The sequence below is a fragment of the Cervus elaphus genome, chromosome 19 (assembly GCF_910594005.1).
Source record: "Cervus elaphus chromosome 19, mCerEla1.1, whole genome shotgun sequence".
Lineage (NCBI taxonomy): Eukaryota > Metazoa > Chordata > Mammalia > Artiodactyla > Cervidae > Cervus > Cervus elaphus.
Genome location: NC_057833.1, coordinates 75,606,894 through 75,619,944, shown reverse-complemented (window position 1 = coordinate 75,619,944; position 13,051 = coordinate 75,606,894). Strand labels below are relative to the sequence as shown.

The 13,051-nt window shown below is 48.1% G+C and overlaps 1 protein-coding gene across 1 annotated transcript in view; it reads right to left on the bottom strand.

Moving 5' to 3' along the window:
• Positions 1–3,206: 3,206 nt before the first annotated feature.
• Positions 3,207–13,051, bottom strand: part of C2CD2 (C2 calcium dependent domain containing 2) — a 63,646-nt gene continuing 53,801 nt past the window's right edge. Inside the window, exon 14 of the mRNA XM_043874481.1 lies at positions 3,207–7,516. Coding sequence (XP_043730416.1) covers positions 7,296–7,516 — 221 coding nt within the window. The 3' untranslated portion in view covers positions 3,207–7,295. The remainder of the gene's footprint in view (positions 7,517–13,051) is intronic.

Here is a 13,051-nt window from a genome sequence, read left to right as displayed (position 1 = left end):
ATAAAGAAAGCTGAGCGCTGGAGAACTGATGCTTTTGAACTGCGGTGTTGGAGAAGACTCTTGAGAGTCCCTTGGACAGCAAGGAGGTCAAACCAGTCAATCCTAAAGGAAATCAGTCCTGAACATTCATTGGAAGGACTGTTGCTGAAGCTGAAACTCCAGTACTTTGGCCATCTGATGTGAACAGCCAACTCATTGGAAAAGACCCTGATGCTGGGAAAGATTGAAGGCAAGAGCAGAAGAGGGCAACAGAGGATGAGATGGTTGGATGGCATCACCAACTCAATGGACATGAGTTTGAGCAAGCTCCAGGAGATGGTGAAGGACAGGGAAGTCCAGAGTGCTGCAGTCCATGGGGTCACAAAGAGTTGGACATGACTGAGTGATAGAACATGTTCTTAGAAAATGCATTCTGAAGAATTTAGGGTGAAACATGATGTCCTCAAACAATAATCGATCAATTGAGCACTAGATCCTGGATCGAACAAATGGAGCAAAGCCAGTGAATCTAGGTGAAGGATACATAGGTTATTCTGTAGGTTGGAATTTTAAAAAATAAATTGGGAGAATTAAAAACAGAAACACACAAGGCCCTTGTGTGTTTGAGTGGCTAAGTCTCCACGCTCCCCATGTAGGTGGCCGAGGTTTGTTTCCTGGTGGGAACTGAATCCCACATGCTGCAATTAAAGATCCTGCATGCCACAAAGATTCAAGATCCTGTGTGCCAGGAACAGTCAAATAAATAGATATGTATAAAACCCCACATCAACAGAGAAGTGCTTCCCATACTATCAGTGGATTGTCCTTCCCGAACAGAGAGCAGCTGTGACATTAAGATGTCATTGCTTTTCTGTGCGGCCCCAAATTGGGGCTCATGCTCTCAGCCCTGACATTGGCCTGCTTGCTACATGTCTCATAGCTCTGGTTTTTTGTTAATTTAAACATAAAGCTCCTTTGCTAGGGGATATTGTGGATGTACACATCCTAAGCTTCACTTCTCCACACCACCTTTAGCTCCTGCTTTCAATCTGGCTAATTCTTCCCATCCAGATAAAGACAACTAACCAGCAAGTAGTCTCATGCCTACTACGTGCCAAGCAGTGCATCTCATGTTCCGTCATTCTCACCCATAACATAAAGTTCGGGAAAGACCCCGTGAGGCCCCAAGTCCTTGATCTCTTCAGTTGACACGACGTAGGGGAGACTAGTGGTCATAAACATGGGTTCTGCAGCCAGGCAGCCTGGGCTTAAATTCTGGTCCTGCCAGTTACCAGCTGTGTGATCTTGATCAAGTGACTTAACCTATCTATGCCTCAGTTTCCTGAGATCATAACTCACAGGGTTGCTTCAAAGAGCATAGAAGTCAGTGTCTAGTAAATACTTTGCAAAATCCTGGCACATAGCAAGCGCTCAGTTAGTTTTGGCAATAATTACTGTGATCGCGAGTCCTCCCCTGGTATTTCTCTAAAATATCAAGCTGCCCAGTGCACCTATACAAACATCCAACTTGATGAATATCGACAGCATCAGTATCATGAATAGTTCTGAATGCCTGGCACATGCAAGGCACAGCTTGGCCATTTGTATTACGGACAGTTATGGTTCAGAGCAGAGGTGAGCTGTAGACAGCTGTGGAGGGTGATGCCCCTGGCTCACCTTGGGAAGGGGGCCTGGTCTGGCAGCTTTCTCTTGAGGGCAGGCACTGTGCTAGGTCATTCATGCTGGTATCCAGCCCTCTATGGTGAGCAAGCTGCCTTTCTTTTGATAGATGATTTACTGACACATACATACAGCACTCAACATTTGTGAGGGACCAAGGTCCAGAGCAGCACTCTTTGTCACGCACATCCCCTCCATGTCCGCTCCATCCTCGGACCCTGGTGAATGGGGTAGGAGTGGGTAAGCAGAATTCTTGATACAAAGCTGTCAACTGATGTCCATCATCGCCCTTTGTGGGCACCATTCTAAATCCAGGGGATACGGGCACCCACATTCTTGCTGGGCTTCAAGTCTAGGACAGGGTGAGAAGGGGCTGAGTGACAGGGCTGAAGGATGCTGACAGAAATGCTCTGGGGCAGGCACTTCACGTAGAATGCAGGACTTGTTTGGTTAGACCATAAGGACGGGGAGAGGTGTGTCCTGGGGCTGAGGGGTGTGCACTCCACAATGAATGTGCTGAAGTGGCTGAACTGGATCCATCTGTGCTGTGTAGACGGAATTGGAACACAGTATGCACCTGCAAGTGACTGCCGGGAGATCGGGTTGGACAGCTGGTCATCCAGACTCCTCCTGGAGTGTCAGCACAGAATAGACCGCTGGCCACACAGGAAGCAGCTGTTCAATAGAGGGCCTGGGATGCCTTAATCCTAAACCAGACTCAGCGCCATCGCCACCTGCCATGTCCAGAGCAGAGAACCCAGAGACGAGCCTGCAGTGCTGGGGCTTTATGTAGGCGGACTCTTCCTCTGAAATGCAGGGCTGTCAGTCTTGGCCCTCAAGTGACCACTCCATACCCTAGAGAACTTTCAGGGTTAGGACAGCTGAGAGGAAGGGTGGGGGATGGGGATGGGGGGCTGGACTGGGGACCAGTTTTCTTAGGGCTTGGGCAGAGCAGGGGGGGGGGGGGGGAGGAAATTGACACAAACAGGGAAGCTGATAGGCAGCCAAGACATGAGGCCTGCAGGGCTGGCACAGGATTACTCTGTCTGTGCGCCCCTCCCGGCCCCTGCCCCACCCCTATCCCTAGAACCCGCAGCCTGGATCCCAGCCATCCTGGGGCCCCACCTGGCATCTACCCCTCCAATTCTTAGGCGGCTGGGGCAGGGCGATGATGGCGGCATGGTGGATGGATAGCAGTTTCACCCCAAGGGGAACAGTGCTCCTCAAAAAGTCCCTGGGGATCACTCGGGGTCACATAGCCACTGGGGGACCCAGGTCAAGTGACCCTGAGTAGCAGGCAGCACCTACAATTCACTGGGGTCCTAACATTCACTGGAGAGACTGTCGTTCCAGTCAATGATTTTAGCCCCAGGCTTAAAGCAGGTGCTTAGCGACATATGAATCATTTATGAAGAACGTTAGGACAGCTCCTCCTCCAACCAGCTGACCAGGGTCGCACGTGACGAGAGAAAGACCAGGATTCCCAGACCCTCGGAGAAGCTGTGGGACACTGGGGCAGCACAGGACTCAGCAAAGACAACTCAGTGTTTAGTGTTCTGTGGGCCCGTTTATTTCCTTCCAAGACCGTTTGCGTTCCAGCCACATCTTCCCGGAATGAACCCAACCACACAAGGTCAGTACGAGATTGCAGTCTGTTTTTAAAGTGCTACCTAGGAATACAATCACGGTCGGGTAAATTCATCACCATGCTTGGTCATCAAGCCAAACCTCTCCGCATACCTGGAAACCCTTTTGTTTTCTTTTTTGAAAAAAAAAAAAAAACCTGTAGCTTTGATACAACACTGAGGAGGTGGGGAACTAGAAGCCTAAATTATAAATGGCACATTACTGGTCATTTGGAAGCTGGGGGAATGGGGCTGTGCTATGCTCAGTCATGTCCAGCCCTTTGTGACCTCATGGACTGTAGCCTGTCAAGCTTCTCTGTCCATGGGATTTCCCAGGCAAGAACACTGGAGTGGGTTGCCATTTCCTCCTCCAGGGTGAATGGGGCAGCTTGTTGCATTTTGACTGCTTCCTCATCTGGAAGGAAAGAATGCCAAAAAAAAGGAAAAGAAGGAAGCAGAGAGGTGTAACCTGAGTTTGCTTCACAGGACTAGCAGTGCTGATGTCCCCGGGGCCGTTTGCTTTGGTCATCACGCCTTTGCAGGTTTGGGGTGGTGGTGGCAGGACCGGGCAGCAAGGTCTAGGCTGGTGCTGAGACCTGTTTTTCATCTGATGGAGTTAAATGTTCTGACTTCCAATAGCCACCAACTTACATTTCAAGTTTCAGGACTGAGGGCCATGAGAACATTACTCAGAAAACATTTGAATTGAGTGGCAGCAGTGTAAATTAACCTTTCCCTTTCTGTCCAAGAAGAAAATGTACAGCATTCTTCTACAGATGTGACCAGTGAGACCAATCAAACATCTGGACAGGCACCCAGCTTGTGATTGGCTGGCAGCAGCAGGCCAGGTAATCATCTCTAGAAATCCAGGGATGCTGTGGACTTAAACTTGAGACCTGATTGAAATAAAGTGCTCAGTCTAAACCTTCTTCCTCACAGCAGGTTTTCAGCCAGAATGATGAGATGGGTACTTCTGTTGATGCTACATGAAAACAGACACACACCTAAAGGTCCATTTCATTCCTCAGAAAATAACACAGGCTTGTCCTTAAACAAATCCAATAGAAGTATTGAAACTTATTAAAACCAACACGAGCAGCTGGTTCCAGACATACAGATACACAATAATATTAGTGTTCATGAGAAATTGCTTTCAAACCACCACTCTGCAAGAAATTTCATCAAAACAATATCAAAAGCTGCCAAACCACTCTCACATGTGGAAAAGGTAAAGGGAATGAAGTGATTTACAATAAGTAGGTTTTGCATTTGGTGTATAATCTTAATTGATGTTTGGTGTCAATGACATTTAACATAAATATCCTACACTATTAAAAAATACACCTGGATAAACAGCTTGGAAATGAAACATTCACAGTATCAATACAGCCCATGTTCTCACGGCACTACCCTGACGCTACCTTTCATTTTTCTTGTCTTATTCCTATGTCAGTGTCCTCTGTCACTTCAGAAAAATCCATCTGCTGGAGACTAATGTATGTGCATCTGGAGGGTGGGCTCCTGGAGTGACCTAAATGTACAGGGTTCGTGATGTGCATCTAATAGACACCAGCAGACACACATCTCATCAGCACACACTCCCTCTTGTGTTAATCCATGTGTTTCTCCCTCACAGGTTGGACAGAAAGCCCCCGACACTTCCCCAGGACCCTGCAAAGGTTTCAGGTCTTGAGAAAGTTGAGAAGCAGAGCCCTGGATGAAGGTATGGAGCAGTGAACAGGATGCTCGTGGGGTTGTTCAGGAATGGGAATGGCTACGACTTCTTTTAGAGCGAGAAAGTCGAAACTAAAACTCTGACACCTTCACACTCAAAGAAGTTGAGTTCAAATCAAATAAAAAATTGCACTAACAACTTCTGATCACTGCCTGACATTCTGACACACACAGTACCCTCTTAGAATTAATTCTGAAACGTCACAGGTTCTGCCGACCACATGAAAAAGGACAAGAATCCCTCAAGTAAAACAGAACATTAATGAGACCATTGGTTCCAAAAGACTAGTAGCAATTTCTAGTCTGTGGGGACTAATTTGGTATGAACATACTAGATTTTGGAATGTCAGGTGCTAATTTACAGTGATAAATTAGCTAATTTATCTGTAAATGCTAATTGACAGTGATAACAATTGGAGTATAATCTTTAAAAGCAACGTATGCTAAAAAAGTCATTTTACAGTCACTTGATAATTTGTGGGATACCTAAGGATTTTGAAATGTGCATTTAAAAATAAAATTCCTGGTTTTTAAGTGTTTTTGATGTGGACCATTTTTAAAGTCTTTATTGAACCTGGTTCAATATTGCTTCTGTGGTGTATATTCTAGATTTTGGCCACGAGGCATGTGGGATCTTAGCTCTCTGGCCAGGGATTGAACCCCCTACTCTGGGAGGTGACGTCTTAACCACTGGACCACCAGGGAAGTCCCTAAAATAAAATTCTTAATGTTATTTTCTAATCTCATCCTCAAAAAGAAAAAAAGTAGGAAAGGGAAGAATTCCATAAACTTGATTTTTATAAAGGTTTCTGCTCATCCCTGGCTCTCTTATCCCTGAAATATATGTTGAAGGAGTCACAAAAGCACCTCTAGAAAGGGACTCACCCAATTTCATATCTGTGACAGAAGCCAAGTTTTCATAATTGGCTTTGAGTCTTATGGAGAAAAATGGATCTTATGCAAAACCTGTCATCCTGATGACAGGTGCTCCTTAATAAGCATTTCTCTTAAAAGTGGCTCATCCAGAAGGAGTGAAAAACTGTAACTGGACCCCAGGGGAAGGGCGCACGGGTGAGGAACGTGGTTTCCCCTAGGGGAAAGGCGAATTGATGAGGAAGGTTATTTGGAAGATCCATAGGGTACTAACATCGTGTGCCAAGCTCACTGCTTTTTCCACTAAATTAAAACAAGGGCCTCCCAAGAGTGGCTGAGCACCGTTCACAGTAGCATTCTGAAGAGCTCATAAAAGAAATCTGATGTATGTTTGGCTCATTTGTTATTAAACTTCCATTCCTAAGACTCACACCTGAGACATAAAATGATTTCTTCCTTTGCCCTGATAGTACTTTGTTTCAGCTGTTGGCAATATTTGGCAAAACCTTGAACTACACAAAAACCACGTATGTATGGTGAACACATCCTTGTGTCTGTGGCTTATTGCTCCTGACTTCATCTGACGGGCTGGCTGCTCTCCTGTGAGCCCGGACGGCAGACGGCAGGGAAAACATTCTGTGTGTTGACTGCTCTGTGGTGTTATTATAGCTTCTGACGCTATCCAGAAAAACGTAAAACCACATAAGGATTTACATATCTCCTACTTGCAAATAGGCTCAAAGTAAACTTAGAAAAGTGTTCAGCATAATATGCATAGGATATATTTAGTATTTGCATAATTTTTCAAGTTATATGGCTAATATCAAAGGCAAGTGTCTTCCTATATTTGTCATAGTGTCTGTGTTACTGCGGTGATTTCTCTGTTTGCCTGTATCCCACCTCTCAGTCTGCAGGGGCGGCTGCACTTTTTATTCTGAGTGGCCAATCAGGAGAGGTGACCCATCCATTCCATTCACAGTGACAGCAGGTAGGGACCGTCCCCTTTGTTATGTGGTCCAGGCACCAACCACGGTTAGAGCACGGAGGACTGAGCTCGCTTCCCCAGCTGCCCGTCCACAGCCCCTTACAGTGAGTTCCACAGCTCACACGGGAAGCATCCTCCCATTCAACTTCAATCCTTAGCTGTGAGCACAGGCAAACGGTGGAGTCTTCGGGTCCCCTGGCTTCTGGTGGCAAATGGGGCTTTGCAGGTTCTCTTCAGGGAAGCCTCCTGGATGGAGACTGTACTTTTTTTCCCCCTTTAAAAGACAAAACGGTTGGAAGAAACCCAGCTAGATGGTGGACAGGGCGGCCGTCCGGCAGCTTGCTGGCCCCCTGGCTGTATCCCGGCAGGTGGTGATGGTGGGTCCGCATCTGCAGCATCCCTGGGGAGGAGGCGCCCGCCTACGGGCAAGGGTCCGAGGGGGCACCATTCAGGGTGCTCTGGCCCCGGTGCCTGGAGAGCAGCTTCTTGTTCAGGATCCGGGAGAGCGTCACCCCCTTCCTCCGCGCCCCATCAGGCTGCTGCAGGAACACGAGGTCATTGTGCGACTGGCTCAGGCCGGGGTCTTTCTGCTGGTGCCGCCGGCGGAAGAAGAGCTTGGCACCCTTCCTTAAAATTCCTCCTGAAAGAGCAAGGCACAGGGTCAGGGGGCTGTGGCGAGAGGCTGGGACGTGTCCGGGAGGGAAGGAGAGAAGGCAGCTCCAGTGACTAACACAGGCAGCCTGTGACTGCAAGTACAGAAAGGCAGCTGGGGCAGGCCTGCGTGCAACACAAGAGCTCCCAAGGTGTAGTGAGCAGAGCAGCTCAGAACATGAGTAGGGGCAGCGGGCTGGACTGTCCCTTGGAACCCAGTCCCAGGGAAGGCACTTAGATCCCCGACTTTTACGGGTCCCCCAGCCCTACCCACTCCCTGTCATGAGGAACAGTATAAATAGCAGAGCAGGGCTCTAATGACCCAGAAAGGATGCTCTGATATTAAAACCAAATTAAGGACTCTGACAGAAATGATATTCCCCTTCTTAGGAAAGTTGTTGTTCAGTGCCTGAGTCGTGTCCGACTCAGTGCAACCCTGTCGACTGTAGCCCGACAGGCCCCTCTGTCCATGGGATTTCCCAGGCAAGAATACTGGAGTTTGTTGCCATTTCCTTCTCCAGGGGATCTTCCTGACCCAGGGATCGAACCCGGGTCTCCTGCCTTGGCAGGTGGATTCTTTACCACTGAGCCACCTGGGAAGCCCCTTAGGAAAGTTAAATAACACTTATTCTTTGGGGGAGGAAGAGCTTTTGTAACTCCAGATCCAGCATGTGTCTATCAAGCTAAATCACATGAAATGTCTGTTACTTGATCACTTTTGATCGACAAAACCTCAATTTTGCTTGTTTCAACCTATGCGGATTTGACGTAAAATGATAGAACATGAAATAGAACAAATATAGCAGCAGCAATGATTTCAATGGCGATAGTTCCTTAAAGGTTAAAGGCCAGCTACCATAGCAACGGGACAGAGCCCACTAATCTGCTTTCACTTCCACAAACTAGTTTAACATCCTGTGAACAAGGCCCAACAGGGTCCCTTCCAGTCAGGCTGTGAAACCCATGACCATTTGCATGTAGGAGTTAAGGACTTTGAAAGAAGAATGGCTTGACCTTCCCAATAAGGAGCTTCATAGCTAATCTGGCAATTCATTCTTTTCATGACAGATCCAGCGAGTACTTCAAAAGCTGTGACATATGCAGAAACCATCCGGCTGTATCCAAACGCGAGGCCCAAGGGCAACACTTTGCTCTTCTAGCTGAAATCTACAGATAATTGTGGAATCTGACCCAGCCTTGTCCACAGACCTTTGCAGGATCAGCACTGACTGTGGGGAAGGCGGCAATCCCACGAATTTCAGAGCCCACACCCTAGACCTGAACTTAAGGATGCCCGTCCTACTTGCTCTGCCCAGAATGGATGGGTCTCCTCTCCTGACTGGTGCTCCGGATAAAACGTGCAGCCACCCCTGAGGACTGAGAGGTGGGACAGAGAAACAGAGACACCACCACGGGAACGAAAACACTATGATAAATGTAGGAAGACATTTGCCTTTGATATCAGCCATATAACGTGAAAACTTAGGAGCTTCTGTGCGGAAGCTCAAGAGAAATGGGCGGAATTTCACTGGGTCAAAGCCGCCCCCAAAGGCTTGTTTTGATTTTCTCTTTGGATACAATCACCTTTCAAGAAGGCTGATTAGGATACACATATATATATATCAGTATATATATATATATACACACACACACATCAGTCAGTTCAGTTCAGTCGCTCAGTCGTATCTGACTCTTTGTGACCCCATGGATTGTAGCACACCAGGCCTCCCTGTCCATCACCAATTCCCGGAGTTTACTCAAACTCATGTCCATTGAGTTAGTGATGCCATCCAACCATCTCATCCTCTGTGTATGTATATATATATTTACAGTTATATATATTTATAGTTATATATATTTATAATTATATGTATATGTATAATATGTATATATTTACAATTATTATAAATATATATCTAATTGCAAATATAAATAAATATATATATAATTGTAAACATATATATACACAGAAAATGAGATGGTTGGATGGCATCACCGACTTGATGGACATGAGTTTGAGAAATGGCAACCCACTCCAGTATTCTCTCCTAGAGAATCCCATGGACAGAGGAGCCTGCAGGCTACAGTCCATGGGCCACAAGGGTCAGACACGACTTAGTGACTAGACCACCACCGCCACCAAAGTCGCGAGGTGGTGTGCGGGGGCTTGAGGAAGGCTGGAAAGGGGACAGAGCAGAAAGGTGAAAATAAGTCTCAGTGGCTTTACTCCTGTCAGCGGGCCTGACTGGCTGCTCCCTGGACCTCAGAGGTCCATTCCCAGATCCATTCTAATCCCTGGAAGATGCAGCATATCTCAAAAAAACCATCAGGCAGAGTGCGTGGTGGCTGGAGTCACCACAACCCATGGGGCCTGACCCTGGAGTCTGGCCAGTGGGGTGGATACAGTGATGCCTGCTGGTGAATGACCCAGGGACTCAAATGTCCCGGAGGCTCCCAGCGTGGCCAGGTTCCCTTGGGTTGGGGTGGGCGGGGGGCGGGAGGCACTTAGGAGGTGTTTCTGGTCTACAGGTTCCTGCTCTGGGTTAAGCTTTGTTTGTTGCACACTCAGTCATGTACGACTCTGCGACCCCATGGACGGCAGCACGCCAGGCTTCAGCCCCTCAAATGGCATGTAAATGTGGGGTGTCACATTAGAACACATGAGAGGGAGGGAAGTCCGAGGGACCCATCTGGTTAATCTAGACTCTAATCCCACTTCCCATTCCCATCTCCCTGGGGTGGAGGACAGGGAATGGAAGTGTGGGGAGGGGAGCAGACTGGTCTGTCCCCCAGGCCAGCTGCAGACCTAGGGATGTGGAAGCCAGCAGTAAGAGAACCTCCCCTCAAACACTCCATCCACAAAGCCCATTTCACACGTGTCCCTCTGCTGAAATCCCATCCAGGGTTTGGAGGCAGGGTCTGAGGTGTGAGTGGGGGTGGTGTCGCGGTTTGGATCTTGTCCATACAGAATTCTTATGTTGGGGTCCTAACCCCAGGCCCTCAGAATGTGACCTTACTTAGAGATATGGTCATGACATTGACAATTCAGTTACAGCAAGGTCATTAGGACAGGTGCTAATCAAGTATGACTGGGGTCCTTATAAAAAGGGGAAGTTTGAACAGAGGCACACTGGGAAATGCCATGTGAAGATGAAGGCAGAGATCAAGGTGATACAACTACAAGCCAAGAGGCAATGTGCTATGTTGTTAGCAATCCCCCCACCCCAAAGCTGGGGGAGTGGCTGGGACAGACCCTCCCTCCCAGTCTCAGGAGCAACCAGACCTGCCCACACCTTGATCTTGGACTTCCAGCCTCTGGAACTCAGAGAAGAAACCTCTGTTGTCTAAAGCACCTCACCTGTGGAAGTCTGTTTCAGCCACCCCCAGGATCTAACACAGATGAGACAGGGAAGGGGAAGATCTGACTTAAGATGAGGATCCTGAAACACCAGCCACATCCTCCTGTATCCTTGAACCCTGGACACCGTGTGGAAGACTGCGTCTGCCCTGCCAGGCACACATGCGGTTTCTGTTCTTCATCCTCAAGTCCACCCTCTGGAGCAGGTGTGCTGTGTTGTTAACTTTGCCTGTTCAGTGTCAATGCAGAACCGGATGCTGTACTCTGGTGCAGATTGACCCCTAACTTGACACGACTTGTTGAGGCTTCTATGGGGACATCGGCTTTTTGGACAGAGGATGGTCATATGAGGGGAGAGACTGAGGTTTGCACATCTACAAGCTGCAGCCCAGGTTATATTTCCCAGCCACCTCCGAGGGTGCTCTCATCTCTTGCTTACAAATAAAAAAGTAGAGACTCGGAGAGGGACATGCTCTGTCCTGCAAAGCTTGGCTCCTCTGTGCTGCTGAGGATGCATCTGAGCTGGAGGTGGCTGTCGGGCATCTGGAGGGCTGGCCTGCCAAGTTGCCACTGGGGAGTCCTCCAGAGGGTGGGATTGAGCAGTTCTCAGAGGGAGCGCAGAGCAGAGCCCTGCTCTTTGGCAGGGACTTGGATAGGCTTCTGGGCGTGATGAAAGGCATGCTAGTGGCCTGGGGAGGACAGAATACTCCAACGCTGTGAGCCCTTCTCCAGGCTCCACAGTTTAACTCATCACATGTGAAGAAGGACCAGTACAAGCCGAGGTTATTCCATTTTCATCACTAAATAATAATGTTGTTGTCTGTTTAAACTTGGCCCCTCAAGCACAGTGACCTTCGGGGTAAATAACTGGGGATGGACACAGCCACGGGTGCGCTTGGTGGATGCCGATACAGCCGCACCGTGGCAGGTCGTAGCTCAGACGGGCAAGCGCCCTCTTCTTGGCAGGGAGGCAGTACCGTACAGAGCCACGGTGACCCGGACGCTGGCTCCCAGTGTTCCGAGTCAGTCTGCCCAGCATGCCCAGCGACTCCATCCGGCACTGAGCTGAGTGTTGCTGGGAAGCCCCTGTCCGTGTGGTCCAGGTCTCCCATCTGTGCCTGAGCCCTAGGAGATACCCCAGGTGACATGCGTGGCCTTCATCCAATCAACTGAGAACAAAAAGGAAGGATCCCCGGGGCAGAGATTCTGCCTCAAGACTGCGGCATCAGCTCCTGTCCGCCCTGTACGTTTCAGACTCACCCGCACAAACCTGCTCCTTGAAATCTAGAACCAATCCATTCTGTTTCCCTGGAGAACCCTGATAACACAAGAACTCTATAGTTTGGAAGGTCACACTTTCCCCGGGCCCCAGAATCTGTCACTCTTTGCTGATGAGGGAAGTCACAAGCATGGGGCAAGGGAGTGGGGCTGTTTGGATTTAACAAGCCCATCTCATCCACCTGACCGGCAAGAAGCAAGGCTCAGACCTCACTCCCGATCTTAAAGAAGCCTGAAGGTCAAATGTGAAAATGGGCTATGTGAAACTTAAGGCAAATAACCAAAATCTTAGATGGCACCAGGAAGAGAAAAAAAATCTTTCCCTGGTTCCAGCAAGGTTAATTAAAAAAAAAAAAAAATATATATATATATATAAGGCTCAAGTATAAACACATTGTTGTTGTTTAGTTGCTCAGTTGTGTCTGACTCTTTTGCGACCCTATGGACTGTAGCCTGCCAGGCTCCTCTGTCCATGTGATTTCCCAGGCAAGAATACTGAAGTGGGTTGCCATTCCCTTCTCCAAGGGATCTTCCCGACCCAGGGATTGAACCTGCATCTCCTACATTGGCAGGTATATTGACAAGTGTATTCTTTACCACTGGCACCCCCACCGAGAAACCCCATAAACTCATATATGAAGGAATCAAAAATAATTATTCTATTTAATGTTGCAGATACTCCCCACTTTATTCCTGGTTGTTTCCACAATTTAACAGACATAAATTGCTCATGGAAAAGTGTGTCCCAACATCTTACAGATAGGAGAACGGTGACCAAAAGCAAACTTGTAGATTGCAGTTTGCTACCCAAAGGACAGCTTTAGATTTCAAGCGGAACCATGGACAGCCCATTTATAGAAATGACTACCTTTTAGAACCAAGGCCAGT